At 43.5% G+C, this 23,623-nt stretch overlaps 1 protein-coding gene across 3 annotated transcripts in view; it reads right to left on the reverse strand.

The window, feature by feature from the left end:
• The window catches only part of LARGE1 (LARGE xylosyl- and glucuronyltransferase 1), a 657,275-nt gene that overhangs the window by 377,770 nt on the left and 255,882 nt on the right, over positions 1-23,623 (reverse strand). For all 3 annotated transcript variants that reach the window (XM_054469723.2, XM_054469722.2, XM_054469721.2), the window contains exon 3: positions 6,283-6,584. In XM_054469723.2, coding sequence (XP_054325698.2) covers positions 6,283-6,584 — 302 coding nt within the window. The remainder of the gene's footprint in view (positions 1-6,282; positions 6,585-23,623) is intronic.

The raw sequence follows: 23,623 nt of genomic DNA on the forward strand, positions 1-23,623 counted from the left end.
AAAAAAAGAAAATTTCAGGCCAATATCCCTGATGAACATCAATGTGAAAATCCTCAATAAAATACTGGCAAACCGAATCCAGCAGCACATTAAAAAGCTTATCCACCACTATCAAGTTGGCTTCATCCCTGGGATGCAAGGCTGGTTCAACACACGCAAATCAATAAATGTAATCCATCACATAAACAGAACCAATGACAAAAACCACATGATTATATCAATAGATGCAGAGAAGGTCTTCGATAAAATTCAACACCCCTTCATGCTAAAAACACTCAATAAACTAGGTATTGATGGAACAAATCTCAAAATAACAAGAGCTATTTATGACAAACCCGTAGCCAATATCATACTGAATGGGCAAAAGCTGGAAGCATTCCCTTTGAAAACTGGCACAAGACAAGGATGCCCTCTCGCATCACTCCTATTTAACATAGTGTTGGAAGTTCTGGCCAGGGCAATCAAGCAAGAGAAAGAATTAAAGGGTATTCAAACAGGAAGTAAGGAAGTGAAATTGTCTCTGTTTGCAGATGACATGATTATATATTTAGAAAACCCCATCTTCTCAGCCCAAAACTCCTTAAGCTGATAAGCAACTTCAGCAAAATCTCAGGATACAAAACCAAGGTGCAAAAATCACAAGCATTCCTATATACCAATAACAGACAAACAGAGAGCCAAATCATGAGTGAACTCCCATTCAAAATTGCTACAAAGAACATAAAATACTGAGGAATACAACTTACAAGGGTTATGAAAGACCTCTTCAAGGAGAACTACAAACCACTGCTCAAGGAAATAAGAGAGGACCCAAACAAATGGAAAAACATTCCATGCTCATGGATAGGAAAATCAATATCGTGAAAGTGGCCATACTGCTCAAAGTAATTTATATATTCAATGTTATTCCCATCAAGCTACCATTGACTTTCTTCAAAGAATTAGAAAAAACTGCTTTAAATTTCATATGGAACCAAAAAAGAGCCTGTATAGCCAAGACAATCTTAAGCAAAAAGAACAAAGCTGGAGGCATCATGCTACCTGACTTCAAACTATACTACAAGGCTACAGTAACCAAAGCAGCATGGTACTCCTACAAGGCTACAGTAACCAAAACAGCATGGTACTGGTACTAAAACAGATATATAGACCAATGGAACAGAATAGAAGCTGCAGAAATTAACCACACATTTACAACCACCTGATCTTTGACAAACCTGACAAAAACAAGAAATGGGGAAAGGATTTCCTATTTAATAAATGGTGCTGGGAAAACTGGCTAGCCATATGCAGAAAACTGAAACTGGACCCCTTCCTTACACCTTATACAAAAATTAACTCAAGATGGATTAAAGACTTAAACATAAGACCTAAAACCATAAAAACCCTAGAAGAAAACCTAGGCAATACCATTCAGGATATAGTCATGGGCGAAGACTTCATGACTGAAACACCAAAAGCAGTGGCAACAAAAGCCAAAATTGACAAATGGGATCTAATTAAACTAAAGAGCTTCTGCACAGCAAAAGAAACTATCATCAGAGTAAACAGGCAACCTACAGAATGGGAGAAAATTTTTGCAATCTATCCATCTGACAAAGGGCTAATATCCAGAATCTACAAGGAACTTAAACAAATTTACAAGTAAAAAACAAATGACCCCATTAAAAAGTGGTGAAGGTATGAAGAGACACTTCTCAAAAGAAGACATTTATACAGCCAACAAACATATGAAGAAAAGCTCAGCATCACTGGTCATCAAAGAAATGCAAATCAAAACCACAATGAGATACCATCTCATGCCAGTTAGAATGGCGATCATTAAAAAGTCAGGAAATAACAGATGCTGGAAAGGATGTGGAGAAATAGGAACGCTTTTACACCGTTGGTGGGAATGTAGATAAGTTCAACCATTGTGGAAGACAATGTGGTGATTCCTCAAGGATCTAGAACCAGAAATACCATTTGACTCAGCAATCTACCAGGTATATACCCAAAGGATTATAAATCATTCTACCACAAAGACACATACACATGTATGTTAACTGCAGGGCTATTCACAATAGCAAAGACTTGGAACCAAACCAAATGCCCATCAATGATAGAATGGATAAAGAAAATGTGGCACATATACACCATGGAATACTATGCAGCCATAAAAAAACAATGAGTTCATGTCCTTTGTGGGGACATGAATGAAGCTGGAAAACATCATTCTCAGCAAACTAACAGAGGAACAGAAAACCAAACACCACATGTTCTCACTCATAAGTGGGAGCTGAACAATGAGAAAGCATGGACACAGGGAGGGGAACATCACACACTGGGACCTGTCGGGGTGTGGGGGGCAAGGGGAGGGAGAGCATTAGGACAAATACCTAATATATGTGGGGCATAAAACCTAGATGATGGGTTGATAGGTACTGTAAACCACCATGGCACATGTATACCTATGTAACAAACCTGCACGTTCTGCACATGTATTCCAGAACTTAAAGTTTAAAAAAAAAAAAATGTCAACGAGTTCAAGGTCTGAATTCCTATATGACTATTTTATTTTTCAAGGAACACACGGATAAAGAAAATTCATCAGTCCTATGTGCTGCTCCTTAAAGCAGTGGTTTCCTTTTTTGTTTTGTTTTGTTTTTTGAGACGGAGTCTCACTCTGTTGCCCAGGCTGGAGTGCAACGGCATGACCTCAGCTCACTGCAACCTCTGCCTCCCAGGTTCAAACGATTCTCCTGCCTCAGCCTCCCAAGTAGCTGGGATTTCAGGCACCCTCTACCACACCAGGCTATTTTTTTGTATTTTTAGTAGAGACAGGGTTTCACCACGTTGGCCAGGCTGGTCTAAAACTCCTGACCTCAGGTGATCCACCCGCCTCGGCCTGCCAAAGTGCTGGGATTATAGGCGTGAGCCACTGTGTCCAGCCTAAAGCAGTGGTTTCCAAACAATCTCTCCTATCTTAGAATCATCTGGATAGACTCTTTTGTTAAATATCCATATTCTCAGGTGCTACTCCCAGAGATTCTTAGTCAGTAGGTCTAGGGTAGGTCTCATGGATACACGTTTTTGATATGCAAATCTAACACACAGCCAAGTTTGAGAACCACCCATGTGATAGACATTGTTCATTGTGACCACAGTAACAGAACTCCAGAATGTTCCAGAAAAACATGGCTTCCTTGAGTAAAATCTATCTGTTCCAGGCTCTCTTGGACCTAGGTGGCAGCTAAGGGTATCCCTGTAACTAAGTTGTGTCAACAGGATCTAAAAGGATCTCAAAAGTGTGAAATTTCCAAGATACGTTCTTTAAGGAAAGTGATATGTCCCACCTTAACACTTCTTTCCTGCCAGCTGGAATGTGGACAATGCAGCTAAAGCTCTGACAATCATTATAGGTCATGAGATGACCTTGGGAATGTCAATCAAGCAGGCTGGGGTGGAAGATAAAGAAATCCCAAATCCCCAATACTGCCATCCCTACACTGATGGCCTCCAGACATCTTAAACACAATGAGAAAGAAGATGCAAATCTTGCTTAAGCCAGTGTTAGTTGGGATTTTTGATAACCTGCAGTGAAATCTAAGACTGATACAACTAACTACATTAGAATTTCCCTCAAGTTCCAATATCCATTGTCACCACTGAAATAGTACAAGGCAGGAACTTGATTTTTTTTTTTTTCTTTTGAGACGGAGTTTTGCTCTGTCGCCCAAGCTGGAGTGCGGTGGCATGATCTTGGCTCACTGCAATCTCCACTTCCTGGGTTTAAACAATTCTCCTGCCTCAGCCTCCCAAGTAGCTGGGACTACAGACGTGCGCCACCACATCCGGCTAATTTTTGCCGTTTTTAGTAGAGACGGGGTTTCACCATGTTGGCCAGGATGGTCTCGATCTGTTGACCTTGTGATCCACCCACCTCAGACTCCCAAAGTGCTGGGATTACAGGCATGAGCCACTGTGCCGGGCCCAGAACTTGATTTTAATCCACAGTTTGCAAATGAGGAAACAGCCACAGAAAAGTGATCTTACTTGCTCAAAGCCACATAGCTATTAAACTAGAAATGGGGCCAGGATTTAGACTCACAACTCCCAGCTTCAAAAGCCAGTGGTCTTTGGTCTACACAGTTGTGCAGGGGACTCCCAAATTACAATGAGTATTTCTCAGAAGACTGAGCAGGGGAGTGAAACTCTCCTGGCTAGAGAGATTACAGAAGGAAGAGAAATGTCCCCACAAACATAACTCATTTTCTCTTTTTTATGCCTTCTTTTCCCCTTTTCCTTTTTTATTTTTCCCCTCCTCGATTCTTATTTGTTCTTTAGGTTCTACGTCATAATAGTGTAAATACGCTTGGGGAAAAAATTTGCTCGTTTTGGGCCATCTCACCTGGGTAGCAGAGTTCCCATCCAAACTAACCCTTTCTAAGCCAACACCATGGCTGTGATCTGCTAGCAGAGAACCTGAAAGAAATCAAATATGCCTTCACCAAGGCAAGAACAGAAGATCCCTAAATCAGGGCCCTCCCCAGACCAGCCAAGACCAAAGGAATTTGTTAACGTGGCTGAATGCCCGTTTTCATACATAGAGATATTAAGTAACAGAAGCCACTGACAGTGGTTGTCAAAGACTAAAGGGCACTGGGCCTGGCATACAGTCAGGGCTGAATAAATGTGCAGCACTTATCACGTCCTGACATTTCTATTTATTTATTTGTTTATCATCTCTCCCCCTACCTCTGATGACAGAATGTAAGAACCAGAGGGAAGGGGGTTCTGTCTTTTTTGTTGTTGTTCACTGCTGTTTCCCAACACATAAAACGGTGAGATACAAAACACAAGTGCAATATGTTTGCTGAATGAATGGATAAATGAATGAATGATGATGATGGAGTAGAACCACCTCCTCGCCCAGGTTCTCTGGGCTTGGCTGAAGGACCAACTTGTGACATCCCGAATCCTGCTATGATGGACGTTTGTTTCACATCGTTCCTACTCATATGACACATTCCTCATTGGACATCCTCTGTCAGATGCTCTCCACCTCTCCACCCATTCATTCTTCAACCAGGCTTGAGAAACCTGAGAAATGCTCCTATCCTCAGGGGCTCTCCTTGTCCTCCTCCCTCACCACTGAACTTCCGAAGAACTTAGTCTACATCACTGAGGAAGCCATTTTTTAGTGACATTGGATAGTCTCATTGGATAGTATCACCAATGTTACTAATAACCCCATTCACTAGAATAGCATACTACAGTTTGCAAAGTGTTCTCTTTAGGAATTTTGAAGTCTAACCACTCTTTATTCCAGAAAATGGAATAAAGAAACAGCAGGTCCTATCTATGTTTAACTAAGAATAGTAAAAACTAACCATAATTTTGAAAATGTACTATGTACTAGGTGCTAGTCAAGCCTTTATATGGCCATCCTGTTTAATTCTCACAAATACTCCATGAAGCAGGTATTATTTCCTGAAGTTTACTGATGAGACACCTGGAGTTCACAGAAGTTATGCAACTGGATCAAGGGTACTCTCTGCATAAATCACTAAAGCTGGAATATGAATTCAGTCTTGCCCATCTCTCAAAAGGCCTTCCTATGAATAGGCATGCTCTAATTCATCTCCACCATGAGAACTGGAAACAGTGGGGAATGAGTGTATGTGTGTTCACTGCACATAGAAGCGAGGATGCAGGTATTTGAGGAAATAGAGGACAATACATATCCCACATTTCCAAAGAGCTGCTAAGAAAGAAAGCATACCCTAAAAGGGGAGAAGTGTTATTAAGCTATAAAAGTTCAAATTACTTCTTTAGATAAGGAACAAGTCTGTGGTTCTGAATCGGAGAGGCTGTTTATACAGTGAAGTGATAATGAGGTCTAAGAGAACTGCCCAACTGGGCCACAACTCCAGGTGGGCCATTCACACTGTAGTCTAAGAAACAGGGGCCTACAGGATGACAACTAGGTGTAGAAACCCTGCGCATGTCAAAATGAACCACACAGAAACAAGCGGTAGGTTCCATCAGTGAGCTCCTCTTAATATCTGTAGATTACGCCTTCTTATCCCCATTTTCAGATGGGAAAACGGAGGCTCAGAGAGGCTAAATGACTTCTCAGGCCATTCAGCAAAGTTAATGAGCAAGCCAGACTTACAGACCGGGCTAGAATCAAGAATGCCAGCTCTTGGCATCTGGCTGTGTTTCCAGGAGGCATTTGCAAGGCGGGAGGGCAATCGGGACTTTGGACAACTTCCTCCCCAGGCTCCAGGTGCCCTTTACCTCGCATTTCTCCACGACCGGCTGCTGCCCACACTCGGAGCTGTTGCCTGCCACGATGCCAGCCCGAAGGTTCTCGCTGTCTCCAGTGCCCTCCTCCATGGAGTAGGTCTTGGAGTGGTTGCCTCGGCGATGGGCTGGGGCTCGGCCCTGGGCCAGGCTGAGCTGCCTGCGGAGGGCGCGGTTCTCCGCCTCCACCTCGCGCATGCGCACCTCCAGGCTCTCGCGCTCCCGCTGGCTGGAGGCCGTGTACCTGGGGCTGTGTGCCTGGGACTCCAGCGGAGACAGAGACACGGGCTTTCCATCTGGGGAGCGAAACACCAGGGAAGCGTTAACCTGGATGAACCATGCCTCAAGCCCCTCCAAGTTCCCCAGACATCCCTTACTACATGGCGAGGCTCCTTGCACAATCCCGTGTTTAAGGAAAACAGATGGAAAGTGAGTTACAAATAAACGCATCCAGATTGAACTGGGAACAAAGTTGAGAACAGAACAATTTATTATGGCGATAAAAGCTAATATGCCTTTTAGAGAAGGCAATCATAATAAAATTGTTTCTAATTAAATGCACTGTCTTCCTCTCCCTACTTGGCATGTTTCTAGGTAGGCTTCTTAACAATAAAGAATTATGAATACAAAGTGGGGGGATTGCGGAGAAAGACAAGGGAGGGGAGAAGGAGTACCAGGAATTGGAGGAGAGCAAGAGGAAGAGAAAGAGTAAAAAGAAAAAAATAATAGGCCAGGCGCGGTGGCTCACGCCTGTGATCCCAGCACTTTGGGAGGCCAAGACGGGCGGATCACGAGGTCAGGAGATCGAGATTATCCTGGCTAGCACGGTGAGACCCCGTCTCTACCAAAAATACAAAAAAAAAAAAAAAAAAAAAAATTAGCCGGGCTTGGTGGCACACGCCTGTAGTCCCAGCTACTCAGGAGGCTGAGGCAGGATAATGGCATGAATCCAGGAGGCGGAGCTTGAAGTGAGTCAAGATCGCACCACTGCACTCCAGCCTGGGCCACAGAGTGAGACTCCGTCTCAAAAAAAAAAAAAGAAAGAAAAGAAAAAAGATAATAATAATGACTAAGTTTATTGAGCTTTTCCTATGCAAACTCCTATACATCTTTCAAATCCTGTTTTAAAAGCATCACCTCTCAGGGGAAACCTTCCTCCATTTGCAGGCAAGATATCCTTCCACATATTGCAAAATAATTTGTATGCAGCGCTATGAAAACATGTATCTGCCATACTGTATTTGGTAAACAGCTTTACTAAATGTTGCCTATGAAGAGTGGGAGTTCAATGTGGGCAAAGGCGGGTCTTACCTGTCTTTGTGGTAACATGTCACAAGGTCTGAGAAATGCTGGAAGGGTGGGTGCATGGCTCCATGCCAAGAATAAAATATTAAAAGCAACAAGGAAAAAAGAAGTAGAAGCATGACCCATCTCACGGTTTTCCCAAAAAAAGGTTAACCATTAAAGTGAGCGCCAGCAACACTCCATGTAACAATCATACAACCCTGCAATAAAAACTGAGGCACAGCCGGGTGTGGTGGCTCATGCCTGTAATCCCAGCATTTTGGGAGGCCAAGGCGGGCAAATCATGAGGTCAGGAGATCGAGACCATCCTGGCCAAGCTGGTGAAACCCCGTCTCTACTAAAATACAAAAAGTTAGCCAGGCATGGTGGCATGCACCTGTATAGAGTCCCAGCTACTCGTGAGGCTGAGGCAGGGAAATTGCTTGAACCCTGGAGGAAGGGGTTGCAGTGAGCCAAGATTGCATCACTGCATTCCAGCCTGGCGACAGAGCAAGACTCTGTCTTAAAACAAAAAACAAAAACAAAAACAAAAACACAAAAAACTGAGGCACAGAGAGGATAAGCAGGTCTCTCAATGTGACGCCACCAGAATGGTGGTGCCAGAATTCGCACCCAGGTCTCTCTGATATCTGGGCCTGTACACTCTCCACTTCAATAAACTTTCATTATAGGCTATTCAGAGAGCTAACATTAAAAAAAACACTTATTAGTATAAAAACCCCATCTCCCAAGGATACTTATATCACCTTGTATACAGTAGGTGCTCAAGGCATGCTTACTGTTCAGGAGTCCCAGTGGCACAAGGCATACCCAAAGCTATCACTTATTTCTGTTTCCACTCTGCAGAAATCCTGGGCTCCAGAGACATTTACAGCCACCTCAGGGGTTACCAAGCAAAAAAAGCGTATCTCTAGAAAATCATCCTCTCTCAGCTGCCTGTCAAAAAAACGCTCCTCTTTTTCCATACTTCAAGTTTTTCCTTCCTGCCCAGACCCCTGAGCTTCAAAACTGTCCCAGAGAGTCTCTGTGACTCACAAACTTGAGGATCAAAGAATGTGATGAATTACACCCTGCAGGTCTCACTTGTGCTTGTGTCGGCCTCTGCCCAGGGCTTTCTGATGTATCTTTGGACCTTAACAAATATGACTCATTTTTTTCCCTCTTAATCACCTCAGGGTTAAACGCCTAAGCGCCTGGTCTTCTCCTATCAATGTAACAAATATGACTCAATGAATTGCACTGCCTGGGACCACAAATCAAAGGCCGACACAGAATCGGTAGGGGACGTGAAATCACAGGTTGATTAGGGTTGCATTGTCACCGACTGGCCAATTACAAGCTTCAACCCAAGCTTTTGAAACCTGTCTCCCTGTTTGGTACAACTGAGAATGAAAAAGAATAGGCAGCTATTAATAATTGCGTTTTCTCAACCAACATCGACCCTTTGAGCAGGGGTGGGTAAAGATGAACCTCTGGCTTCCTTGGGAATTACACCTTCTGTAGTGTCTATCATGGATCTGCACCACGCTAGGTGGTTCATGCTGATAATGCCTTAGGTTGCTATCAGTACAATGAAGTAGTAATAGTTATCCCTATTACTGATGCAGAAACCGAGACTAAAGTTTAAACCGTGTTCCTACTATGTTGCAGCTTGACTGTAAACAAGGTCTCCTGGACTTTGAGCTCAGCTATGCTCCTGCATTTATGTGCTAAGTTAGAGGTAAAGATGCTCTGGAGACTGAGAGGGTCTTCCTTCTCAGGAAAGGATTTTGGAGCATTCGGGCAGAAATGCAGGAAGCTCAACAGGGTCTCAGGGTCTCTAGAAAATTAACAAATGGGACCTATGAGTTTCGTCTTTGGAGGAGTTACATCAATGCTCTGAGCTTCGATTTTCTCTTCCGTGAAATGGGAACACAAAATGTTCCAGTAAGAGTGATGGGAGGCTTAAGCAAGATAACAAAATACAGAGCACTGTGTCCCTTATTGGGAGGTGCTCGGCATCAGTGAGTTCCTGTGACCCTTTCTCAGTGAAGGAAGGTGATGTCATGGGTAAGATGAGTTGATGATGTAATTTAAGGTGTAAAGCACGGTGTATTTTCAGAACACAGAGTTGTTCTGTGTGTTGTATAGGGGAATAAGCAGTCAACAGACCTTGGCTTCCTTTGAGATACACTCCGAGGGGAGGCACTGCTGAGCTTCCTGCCTTCATCCTTAGTCGGGTCATGGTTCATCCTTAAGAACATGGAGGAGCAGGCAGGCAGGCTTCACCAAAGAGGCCAGGTCACATTCTCTAGCCCCTCTACTGAAAGTCCCATATTTTAAACATTTACGTAAACTATGATTGTCTGTTTGTGGGCTTAAGAGAAATGCTATCGACATCCTGTGTCCATTTCTCCCCTGCTTTAGACCCCAAATGGTTTTAACCAAATTTAACTCTCAAAGACGTGCAGGGGTTTTCCCACTTTTAAAAGCCCTATAGATTTGTCACCAGTGAAGCCACAACTAAATAATTAATGTCAGGTCTCAGAGGAACCAATGTTGAAAAAAGCAACGTTCATGCTGTGCCCAACTCCTGGCATGGAGGAAGTGCTCAATTAATGGCAGAATTGTCGTTTCCGGTTTGTTTGTTTTAAAGGTCCATTATCTTGAGCCAGCCCCTTCCTTTTCCTCAAGCCAGTTTCGCCTTCTGAAAGGCGGGGCCCTGGAGATGTGCTCCCAGTCCCTTCTCAGCTCTAACTCTCCGTAGCTGTGTGGTCCAGATGATTCCAACACCGCATGATCGGAGTGAATAGTGGGCCCTGCTGCCTTGCCAGATTCACAGCTCATTCTTGTTTTATTCATCCTGACTCTTGCTTTTATTCCTGACTATTCCTTTTTCTGGCTCCTGATCTCTTTGCTCAGGCTTCTCCTGACTCTCTGGGAGCAGAAGGAGAGGGGGTCAGGGTAGTGAACAGCCAGCCTCCTTACGTTTCTCTGTTACGCTTTACAGGCACTCGTCCCTCCCAGGAACGCTCCTCAACCTTTGTGTATAGGTTGTAGTTATAAAGCCCATTACATACGATTTTATGGCTATGTAAACAACTGTGCCCACACTGGTATTTCTCAAACTACCAGTGGTGAAGACAGCAAGAGAGGCATGGAAGCACAAGAAGCTTGGGTGAAGAACCAGTTTTTCTCCCTCCCCCAATCCATCCTGGATAAAAATTTGCCCCTAAAACTCAAAGGTAAAACAGAGCTTGGCCCATGTGTAACTCATCACTTGAATTAAACAAACTGGTCTACACTACGTTAATCAAGACTATTGATCATACACTTGATGCTGGCCACAAAGTCCATTTGCTCTAGATGTTTCTAAAATGCTTAGTCTCAAGTTCCATATGTATCTTGTTGCAGACCAGCAACAGTTTGAGGATATGTTAATTTTATGTGTCAACTCAACTGGGCCAGGTGGTACCCAAATATGTGATCAAACATCATTTTGGGTGTTTTTTTTTAAAGGTGTTTTTGGATGAGGTTAACATTTAAATTGGAGACAGAGTAAAGCAGGTGTCCTCCCCTGGTGTGGGTTGGCTACCTCCCATTAGTTGAAAGCATGAATAGAACAAAAATGCTGACCATCCTCCAAATTCAAGAGAACTCATCTTGCCTGACAGCCATTGAATTGGGACATCATCTTTTTCTTGCCTTCAAACTCAAACTGAATCATCAGATCTTCCTGGGTCTCGAGCCTGCTGGAATTTGGACTGGAACTACACCATGAGATCTCCTGGTTCTCAGGCTTTCAGACTCAGACTAGAACTACACATCGGCTCTCCTGGGTCTCCAGCTTGCTGACTCAACCTGCAGATCTTGGAACTTGTCAGCTTCCATAATCATGCAAGCCAATTCCTTACAATAAACATAGCTGTATATGCACACTCTATTGGTTCTGCTTCTCTAAAGAGCCCTGACAAATACAAGGACGAACAACGGCCTGCAGATCACACCTTGAGGGGCACCGCCCAATCTCTAGTCTCCATCCCCAGGTCCTGGCATGCTCCCTATACTTAACAAGCATTTGAGGAAGAGAGAAAAAGAAGAACTAACACCTAGAACTTTCTGTTAAAAAATGGCGTAAAATGCCTAGCACATCATAAACTGACAGTTATTTTAAAAGACATCTCATTATAATATTAAATGCTGGGGAAGAGGGAGAGAGAACTGAGAAAAGCAAACAAATCAAGTAGATTAGTAAGAGCATGGGATTTGGAGTAAGAAAGAGCTGAGCTTGAATTATGGTTCTTCCACTTACTAATAAATAACTTAGGCAAAATACTTAACTTTTCTGTGACTCAGTGTCTTATGTAAAATGGGGGACATGGGAGCATAAGCATGAGTATGAGTGTGTGTGTGTGTGTGTGTGTGTGTGTACACACACAAATATTACTTCATATCAGGCTTACACAGAGTAGATACTTGTATTAGTCAATTTTCACGCTGCTGATAAAGACATAGCCGAGACCGGGTAATTTATAACAAACAAGAGGTTTAATGGACTCACAGTTCCTCATGGTTTAGGAGGCCTCACAATTATGGTGGAAGGTGAGGGAAGAACAAAGGCACATCTTACGATGGTGGCAGGCAAAAAGAGAATGAGAGTGAAGCGAAAGGGGTTTCCCTTATAAAACCATCGGATCTTGTGAGACTTATTCACTACCATGAGAACAGTATAAGGGAACCATCCCCATGATTCAATTATCTCCCACTGCATCCCTCCCACAACACGTGGGAATTATGGGAGCTATAATTCAAGATGAGATTTGGGTGGGGACACAGCCAAACCATATCAATACTCAAACTCTCTGCTGTTCTCCCAGCCCAAGCCCACTAAAGCTCCAGGCAGGGCACATAAAGGCAGAAGTGGATAGGATCCCTTGCATGTAAGTGCCTTTACCTTTGTTTCTCTATTACCTTTCCTTCCAGGTTTCTACTCTTTAGATAGACACAGTCTATGTATGAACATGATGTATCGTTCTATCACGGAATACGTGTGTGTGTTGATCTGCGGTTCAGCCCACTTTCAGCTTAAAATGTCAAACAAGACATTATTCAAAAACTAAGCTGACAACATCATCCTCCTCTCTGCAAAACTTCTCAACAAACATGAATTTATCATCGACTCTGAATCTCTGAATCCACTTGAGATGAATGTTCTGAATTAAGAATCAAAACATCTAAGATTCAGAACAAAGAAGGTAAATTGAAAATCAACCTCCGTGCAGTGCACTGACAGAGATTAGGGACTTACCATCCAAAATGTCCTAAGTGATGATCTCAATCAATCTGAATGTGCTGAGTATCTCTGGATCTCTCCAGAGTGCTGGCATCTGGTACTGCATGTGGGATCCACCACTTTGAAATGAATAGGACTGGGACTTATTAATGCAGGCAGGGCCAGGGTCTGAATGGGCCTCCCATGAAGGGGGCTCAGACCCTTTCAGGGGTGACAAACCCAGATCTCTCTAGTCTAGGAAAGCAAACTCTTGCACTTAGTGCCAGATTTCAGGAAAGCTGTCCGGTTGCATCATCCTGCCCGTGATAAAGACACTACATCCCTAACCTTTATATGGCAAAATCTCCCTACGTACAATCTGTCGCTGAAGCCTGCCAATTCTTTCTTCCTGATGTTTGAAGCACTTGCTCTTCCCATTTGATTTCAAACATCTCATCTGAAGCCAAGCCTCTTAATCTTATTCTAAAACTGGGGTCATCAAACTTTTTCTGTAAACATCCAGAGAGTCAATGTGCTTTACTTCGCAGGCTATGCTATCTCTGCTTCAAGCACTCGACTGCCATTGTAGCATAAAAGCGGCCACAGAAATACACAACAAATGGCTGTGGCTGTGTTCCAGTCAAATTTTATTTCCAAACACAAGCAGAGGGCCAGATCAGGCATACTTTTTGGCCATAGATTATGGATCCTGTCCTAGAACATTGTGTGGGTCTCCTGGGCTAGTCCCCCTGCCTCCAATTTCTCCCTGTTCTTGTCAGCTCACCCGCAGGTGCCATGGATAACATTCTTCAATCCTACTTCCACCATGTTTGCAGTCTGATAATGCACAAAAACAACTCTGTCTACTTCAAGGTCATCCATCAAATTCAACAAACACTTGGTCAGTTCCCCCTGAGTACATGTCATTGGGTGCTGTGTCTGCGTCATCTCATTTTAATTTATGCAAGGCTGTCATGAAGTGGGTGTTCTCACTATTTCCATTTGACTAATAAAAAAAAAAAAGAGAGAGAGAAACAGGCACATGATTTAACTAGTTCCATGTCATCCCAGCAACAATGGCAGAGGGAGAGTCTTGAACCCAGGTTCACTGGTTCCAGATAAATGGCTCTTTCCGCACCAAACCGGAATGTCTCCTGTTCAACACTCTCCGAACAAGTCCAGCCTAATTTGTGGTTGCGGTTGTTGTTTCTGCTTCATTCCCTGGTCCTTCAGGCCGGTGGTTCTCAATCTGGGCTGCCATTAAAAAACTTGGGAAACTTAAAAGTATGAATGTGCACAGGTCCCAACCTAGATGAATTCATATAGCATCTCTGGAGATGGGGGTTGAGTTATCAGCATTTTAAAAAAATTTTTAATTTAATTTTAAGTTCCGGGATACATGTGCAGGACGTGCAGGTTTGTTACATAGGTAAACATGTGCCACAGTGGTTTGCTGCACAGATCAACCCATCACCTAGGTATTAAGCCCAGCATCCATTAGCTACTCTTCCTGATGCTCTCCCTCCCCCACCAACTCCCCAACAGGCCCCAGTGTGTGTTGTTCCCCTCCTTGTGTCCATGTGCTCACTGTTCAGCTTCCACTTATGAGTGAGAACATGCGGTATTTGGTTTTCTGTTCCTGTGTTACTCTGCTGAGGATAATGGCTTCCAGCTTCATCCATGTCCATGCAAAGGACATTATCTCATTCCTTTTTATGGCTGCATAGCATTCCATGGTGTATATGTACCACATTTTCTTTATCGGATCTATCACTGATGGGCATCAGGGTTGATTCCAGTCTTTGCTATTGGGAATAGTGCTGCAATAAACATATGTGTGCATGTATCTTTGTAATAGAATGATTTATATTCCTTTGGGTTTTCAGCATTTTTAAAAGCAGCCACTCCCATGGGATTCTCATGTGTAATCAAGGCTGAGAAATGCTGGCTGAGGCATTTCCCCAGACTCTCTAACTTAGATGCAAAGGAAGTCTTAGCATTGCCACACTTAATTATAGTATTGCTCTGACCCTGCACTCCATTTCCCTTACACAAGCCTCTACTGTACTCTTTCAGCAGCTCCCATCATGTGACCCAGACCCACATGATTTCCTGGTATTGTAGCTCCTCCAAGCATAGGGCCTGCTTTGCTCCTCGGCATCGCCCTGCTTCCTGGAAGACAGTCTCCTTCAAAAGCAGTTCCCTTCTAGCCCAGCTGCCTGACTATCCAGCTTCCCTGGTTTCTGGCTCCCTTCTCTTGACCAATCACAGGTCACCTTATTCCAATATATGTTTCAATTTTTCATTTTCCATATGAGACTATATTCATTGAGCAATTTGTAATTTTTGTTAGAAAATGCCCTCCTTTTAATTAACATAAAGATTTCACACCCTCATTCAATGCCAAATATCTAATATCATTTGATATTTCAAAGTAAATTAAATATTGCAGCCAAAGTCATTTTAGAAAAATTTAGAAAACTCAGTTTGATCTTAAAAGTTAATTTTGATCATGAGATGTCCACAGGGGGGCTCAGTCTGCCAACGTGTCATCAGCTTTTCTTTTCTAGGCAGTTTATAAGTCACAGCAAGACACAGGTCCAGGCTGAGCCATTTTCTTAAGTTTCAAAAGCATGGAATCAGATTTGCTGTGGGAAGGAAAATGGCAATGATGACACACAAAGGCTGCTCGCTTTTTATGAGGTACACAGGGAATGTTTTGCCCCAAAATTCCCCTAAGTGATTTTCTGGAAGTTATCTTTGGCAACCAAAGCAAACTTGAGTTCCAGCAAAGGCCCTAGAGACAGATCTTCTGACAAAGATGGAAGAACAGTTTATAAAAAAAAAAAAATGGAGAGTTCCTCACTAGCTTCTAAAAAGAATTTGCAACCACAGTGCCAGGGAAAGAGGCCTGGATTCACTGCACCATAATAGGCTGAATGAGATCTGACTTTTGTCTTCCATAAAATCATTTCCAAGAATGTTAGCTTAAAGAGCTTCATTAAGTCAAGAAAATGAAGACATTTTTAGCATCAATTTTCTGTACCTATACCTGGGTTTAGACTATAAATGCTTGAAGTGTGTTCTAACGAGCAATGATACCAGTTTTTGTCTCTTGAAACTTCAGGTTCAATGATTTCAAAGCTTCAAACATTTTGTTGTGTGTGTGTGTGTATGTGTGTGTGTGTGTGTTTGTTTGCCAAATATGCTAAGTTTTGAAAGTTGGAGGCAGTTGGTCTTTGAACTGCTGTTACCATGGTGGGGCAACCATGTCTTCCTGCTTCTATAACTGGCCCGTCATATACCCAAGGAGTCTGAGTATAGACAAAAGGGCTTTGTTAGTAGCATTCGAATCGTCACCAAACAAGGCCAAAAAAGATAATGTATTTAGTGCTCTGTTTCCTAGAAAAATGGAAGGACTTGACAGCAGAGTGAAGGTCTTCTCTTAGATCACCAGGTGGTTTAGAAAACCATCATTGGAGGGTAATGATAACAGTGTATACTAGAAAAGGTGAATAGATATTCACTGCAAATCCTGACAATTGATTTGTGTGTGAGAGCACAGTAAATTCACATTCCAGTCATCTTTGAAGAGCCTCTGCCCCCAGTTAGCCCCTAAACTTCAATCACTTTTTACACAGCCTCAAGGACCTCACCAGCATTAGTGACGGTCTCCAATGGTTGAGTCTGAGAAAGCAGCCTTTCTCCTTCCCCAGTTTCTTGAGTCCTATTTCATACATATGCAATAGTTGGACACAATCCCCTTTGTTGGTAGATTCATCAAAACTAAAAGCTAAACAACCATAACGATTTTATCCTTTGCAAAGCATCAACTGAGTGTTCTCAATGTGGCTATTTACTATAAAATCAGATGCAGAAATACTATAGAATTTCTTAATTTTCTCTTTAGCAGCACTCAAGATGAAAGATTTCATAAGTGTTTTTTCCACTGATTTAATTTTTTAAAACCTTTGCAATAAATGTGTTATTTGATATGAAATATTCATAGCGCTTATAAAATCCCACTAAAATGTTCCAAGAGTGAGGCGAATCACACGTGCTGAGAAGAATCATATTTTACAGTAAAAATTTTTAATGAGGTTTGATTTTTTTTTGTAGCTAAAATCTTGTTCAAATCAAAAGACCCACATGGGATGATTTTTTATCAAAGATTTTTAATTTTATTTTGCATTCATCATACTAAGTATGTTGAAAACTATCCTTTTCTCACTTTGTGAATCTATACTTGCTGTAAGCCTCAAGCTGTCATTCTTGTTGGCCATATTTATTTACCAAAAAAGGTTCTGTGATTTTTTTTTTTTGAGCCAGGGTCTCGCTCTGTTGCCCAGGCTGGAGTACAGGGGCTCAATCTTGGCTCACTGCAACCTCCACCTCCCAGGTTCAAGCGATTCACTTGCCTCAGCCTCCCAAGTAGCTGGGATTACAGGCACACCACCACGCTTGGCTAATTTTTGTATTTTTAGTAGAGACGGGGTTTCATCATGTTGGCCAGCCTGTTCTCGAACTCCTGACCTCAAGTGATCCATCTGCCTCAGCCTCCCAAAGTGCTGGGATTACAGATGTGAGCTTCTGCACCTGGCATTTCTGTGATTTTTTTTTTTTTTAAATGAGGAGCACTGACAATAATGTCTGGTTTGGGTTACAGAGGATGAAAGATTTCAACGGCAAACAGCAGCTATTTGAGGACGCCAGACAAATCAGCAAAGCCCTGACCCCATTCATTCCTGCTCCTTGGGCTTCTGTGCCCCTCCTGCTTCACTTGAGGGGTGAAATATCCAAGTGAAATTCAGATCTACAGAGAAGAGTTAGGGACCCTCATCAAAAAGGATCCAACAGAATGATGACCTTACATCATGAGTGTGTCTTTAATTGGACTGCATCAGAATTGAACTATGGTGTTCTGCTGTCCTCGGGAGGGAGGGAGACTACCAGATAACCCACTCAGACTTTGATATCCTTCTCTGTATTTGGAAGACAGTTGTTCCATGAATATCTTGGGACTGTAAGAAGAAAACTGAATGTAAAACATGACTAAAAGTCTAGAGCAGGGGTGTCCAATCTTTTGGCTTCCCTGGGCCACACTGGAAGAAGAATTGTCCTGGGCCACACATAAAATACACTAACACTAAGGACAGCTTAGGAGCAAAAAAAAAAAAAAAAAAAAGGAAAAGAATCTCATAGTGTTTTAAAAGTGTTGGGCCACATTCAAAGCTGTCCACAGGTGGGATAAGCCTGGTCCAGAGAGCGTTCTAGAGTGTTCTTTAAGCTATGCGTCAGGGAGAGTAGTCAGTTTGCCTATCTGACCACTGCACCTGAAATGGCGCACCTGCCAAACCTGAGCAAAAGTTCTCTTCCCTTATACTGCATGTAAGCAAGATCAACACAGGAGGAAAGCCCCTGCCCCATCTTTTCGGGAGCTCCAGCATCAGTGAGGATGGACTTGACTTGCACCATATTCTTGGGGCCCTCTGACATACTCCATCTCCTCTACAGTCAACTGGCTTTGAGACAAACCACCGCCCTTCATCCAAACTCCCCACCCCTTGCCCAGCCTTCTATGGAGACCGCCTGCTATGCAAGCCACACTTCACGAGAAGTGTCCAACTCTGGCCTGCAGTGTTCACTCTGCGATAGTGGAACCAGATGAGAGACAGAAATGATGGGGCTGGTAAAAAGAGGAATAGAAAGAGCTAGTTATCAAAGATAAAGGGGACTCTGTATTGTTAAAGTTAGCAATGGCAACATAGCCATCCAACGGCATGAGTAGCTGCCATCCAGAATATTCTAACCCATTCTAAAAAAAAATGGAAGCAAGTACTTTTGTGAATGTCATTGATTCCTTCAATGGCATCCCTCTGCTGTAAACTGCCCCTTCACCTAAATCACTGTTATCTTCCTCAGCTCCACTGTAAATTAAAAACAAGAGAAAACAAGCAAAAGCCTGGCTGGACATTCCTTTGCCTATAAGTGACTGTCCTCCTTTTTCCTATCTTCTTTTCCTTCTTCACAGTAGTGTCCAACCCCCCTTTATCAGTTTGACTTACATTAAAGTTATATTCCAATTCCCACAAGTATCTATATTAGAAAAAGAAATAAGAGGAGGAAAATGAAAAAAAAAAATCACCTCTTTTTTCACCCTTTCCTGACAAATCCAAACCATCCCTTAGGAGAAAATCAGAATGAGGAATGAGGTTTTATCGAAACAGATCAGGGAGAGAGGGGGATAGAAGATTTCATCAGGAGTTCAGCTTGACAGAAATAACGCTTTATCGGGATGGGCACTTGGCAAAGATAACATGTTACCAAGAGCAACATAGATGTTTGGGTAAAATATTGTGCTAATACTTATTAAGGTCAAAACCCACCATCTCTACTTTTGACGGACGGGTATTTTCTTCCAAGTCCTACACCGGAGAGTTTTTATAAGGTGCTTCCAGCAGTCTTATAAAAGTAAGAAGAATAAAACTAAGAATCCTCAACTCAATACCACTATAAGGCAAAGTCGGGATTTTCCTCTGCAAGTTGAGAGGAAGGATGGGCTTGAGTGCAGGAAGCAGTAACGGGCACAGAGGACCAAGGGGAAGCCTATGATGGTGAGGCCTCCAGTACAGGATCCCAATTTCTGACCCCAAAAAGAAAAGCTCCTTGCAGGACAGAGGCCCACCTGAGGGACTGATCTCAGAGACAGTGTCAGAATGGGGATGACGGGGCTGATCGGCCAAGAGGAGATCCTGATTCAAGCCTTGCTAAACTTTCTGAAATCACTGGTGAAATCTACGGCACTTTCTACTTCCATCTTCTGGCTCTGAAGAGTCCTCAGTGGACCAACGATCTTCACCAACAAGGATTTCAGGAGCCCCTACGTATACAAGCCCTATGCCAAGTTTCTGAATGCAGGGCTGGCAGTTGGAATAAGCATTAAGAATGTTGTATTATTTCCTTCGCATGTTTTGTCATTTGGTGAATTACCATGGACCCTCCAACACCTGGCTCAATAATCTCTTCTAGGAACCCTTCTCCAATCTGCCCAGGGTGAGTTGGCTCCCTCTCTTCTTTCACCATCCTCGGATTTCCTACTACCTTCCACAACGTAGATAAGGTAGTGGCTCTCACTCCATGTGTAACAGCTCTTTATGCCACCTCCGTTGTCTCAACACATCAACTGAACACCTGTTCAGGGCAGGAGCCAGGCTGAATCATCTGTGTTTCCCAGTGCCTGGCACAATGTATACACAGTGGCCATTCTTACGCAGCCACAACACTGTGGAAGGAGATGATGACTTAGGAGTCCTTTCATGTCCCCACATCCAAACCACAGCCTTGGATTTCCACCTCCAAAACCTTCTGCTTCTTTTCTCAGCAAATGTCATCACTTTTGTTCCCCACTGCACAGGCCAAAAATCTAGGACTCACTCCTGAATTTCTTCCCTCATGTCCCACATGCACATCATTAGCAATGTATTGCAATGTTGGTTTGATCTTAAAATATACCCTGGATACAAACACTCCCCCACAACCGCCACCACTATGACCCCAGTTCTGGGACCTCTTACCTGGACTCACTCAATAGCCACCTAACAGGCCACTCTGCCTCACTCATTCTACTTGTCACTCACAGCCAGATGGCCTTTAAAAATGGTTATCAGGGCCGGGCACGGTGGCTCATGCCTGTGATCCCAGCACTTTGGGAGGCCAAGGTGGGCGGATCACAAGGTCAAGAGATCAAGACCATCCTGGCCAACATGGTGAAACCCCATCTCTACTAAAATACAGAAATTAGCTAGGTGTGGTGGCGTGCGCCTGTAGTCTCAGCTACTTGGGAGGCTGAGGCAGAAGAAACGCTTGAACCTGAGAGGCGGAGGTTGCAGTGAGCCAAGATTGTGCCACTGCACTCCAGCCTGGTGACAGAGCGAGACTCCATCTCAAAAAAACAACAACAGCAACAACAACAAAAAAACTGGTTATCAGACCACATGTCTATCCTGTTCAAACCCAGGGCTTCGAACCTGCCTTCCCAGGGCTTCCCATCAAACTTAAACAAAACTCAAATACCTTACAGTGACTTACACATAAGGTCTCAACCACAGTTATCTTTCTGACGTCAAAATGCTCCTCTGATCCCTGGGCGCCAGCCATGCCGGCCTGGCAGATGCTCCTGGGATACATAGCAAGCACTCTCCCACTCAGGGCCTCTACACTTGCTGTTGCCTCTCACCCTGTTCATTAGGAATCTGCTTAAATATCATACCATTCTTCAGAGCAGCATGTGTAAACCAGCCTTTAAAACCCCATCCCTGCCCACCCTGAGGCCACAGTGTTTCTTTCACTCTGTCCCCTGGTTTATTCTTCTCCACTCCACACATCATAACACTCTCCTCAAGTATAAACTTATCTGTTTCCTTTTTATTTGCCTGTCTCCACCTCATGAACACAAGTTCAATGGTAGCAGAGTCTTCTGTGGATCTGTTTCAACAACTGTATCTCCAGGGTCTGGAACCAAGCACATAGTAAGCACTCAAAAGACACATCTTGAATACTAAATCAAGAATGCGGTGAATACAAGCAACTATTGCAACAGTCCAGTGATGAGAATCGGATTTCAAATGAGGATCACGATTAGGGCTCCCTTACTGACCGGTCACTTTGGCTGGATGAATGTCATACATTATCTTGTGTAGTTATTTCAGTTCTCTGAAACAGGTTTATTGTCCCCATTTTAAAGAAGCAGAAACAGGGCTGGGCGCGGTGGCTCACACCTGTAATTCCAGCACTTTGGGAGGCTGAGGCAGGCAGATCACGAGGTCAGGAGATGGAGACCATCCTGGCTAACACGGTGAAACCTCATCTCTACTAAAAATACAAAAACTTAGCCGGGCATGGTGGTGGGCACCTGTAGTCCCAGCTACTCGGGAGGCTAAGGCAGGAGAATGGCATGAATCTAGGAGGTGGGGCTTGCAGTGAGCCGAGATCGCGCCACTGCACTCCAGCCTGGGCAACAGAGCGAGACTCCGTCTCAAGAAAAAAAAAAAAGCAGCAGAAACAGAGGCTCACTGGGCTTAAGAAAAGCTTAAGTAACTTGCAAGATTTACTGCAAAAAAAAGTTAGAAAAACAAAGATCAAATTGACTCCCAAAAAAACCCTCGATTTTCATTTTACTTTCTGCATCTAAATATCTCTTTCCAGGAAATAAAGGTTGTACTTCTATACAACAAGCTGGGGATACCCTCTTGCAAGATGCCACTTGCAGGAAAGAGAAGCAGCAGCCTCGTTTCAACAAGATTCAGGAAAGTAAGGAACTTGGTGCAGAAAGATGAATAACAAGAGAATCCAAATCATACCATTTTTAACAGTCTGCTGAACTCTACCAAGGCACAGCAAGAACAAGCGAGGCTGATAAAGCAGCCCAAGTATACTATTATTACACTCAGAGGGCAAGCATGGATGCAGAAGAAAGGAAAGAAGAATCAGCAAGAAGGCAATTTCCTGACATCTTAATCTGAACACCCTAGCTACCCTGCCTGGGTTGTCCTGTGTCCTTTCAAAAGGACACTGGCAGCTGCCTGAGCAGGAGAGCTACTGCAGAGAGTGCATGAGGCCATTATTTCTAGAGCTGTAAGCAATCCTGCTACTGCCAATAGAGAGGGATCTATTCTGCCTTCTGTAGCCTACAAAACAGAAAGGAGGTGGGAGCAGGGAAGAGATACACACATGATAATAAAAGGGGTCAGGAGGTCTCAGCTGCCAGGCTCAGGTCAGACAGGAGAAGTGACACACAGGGGGAATCAGAAATCTTTTTCTGCAACCGTCAGTGGATTCAGAGGCTGGTCTGAGGCAGCAGTCTCCAGGATGAACTACAAATGGTTAATTCACAGTTTCTCTACTGATGAGTAGCTTCAGCTGCTCATCAATAGAATCTCCAGCTGATAATTATTAAGTGAAACTTGGGGCTTGCATTTGCATATGTAAAGCACACTTCCCTCCAAAGCCACAATGGGAGTGAGAATGCACTTCCTGATTGTACAGCACTGGGGAGGCTTGGGTGGGTGGGGCTTCAGTCTGCTTTGCATGTGCTTCTCCACGCTAATCAAGCCAGATATTCAGCAGAAATAAACCCCACATCCCAAAATATGCCATTTGTCAAAATCCAGAGCTCACATAAGAGACCTCTCTCTCTCCAGATCCCAGAAGGCTGCACTCCACCACAATAAGCCTCTATAAGGGTTATAATTACTCAGCCCGGTGCATGCACCCACGTGCACACACCCTCGCATATACACACACCTGGGTTGTTTTGCTGGATGATGGGAGTGTTATATGAGTTTCTCCAGAAAGAAGGCTTCCATCCTTCTCACATATTCCTGACACTTTTTTCCATCTTTGCACCTGTGGACTAAGAAGCGTCAGCCCCAAACAACAAGCCAGAAGGAAATGCAAACAGCATCAAATTCTAAGTATCTGATGGCTTATCTCTATCATGACGTTTATCTGAGTTTGTGAGGAAAGTCACTGAGCTCCTCCTCCTACAGGAAAGGATGCCTTAACAGAAAAGCCATCACTCCCAGGAGAAAAGCCAGGGACACTGGCCTTAGCCTGGCTTGAAAAAATCAGAGCCGTCTAAATACCAGTGTCAGCTGTAGGCACTGCAGCCTGATTGTAATGAGAAAGCCACTGGGGCCAAGAAAAGGTGCCTAAAAGTATACTCAAAACATTCGAAAGACAGAAGCAGACAACAGGATTAAAAAAATAATATAAATTATT

The sequence above is a fragment of the Pongo pygmaeus genome, chromosome 23, assembly GCF_028885625.2.
Source record: "Pongo pygmaeus isolate AG05252 chromosome 23, NHGRI_mPonPyg2-v2.0_pri, whole genome shotgun sequence".
NCBI lineage: Eukaryota > Metazoa > Chordata > Mammalia > Primates > Hominidae > Pongo > Pongo pygmaeus.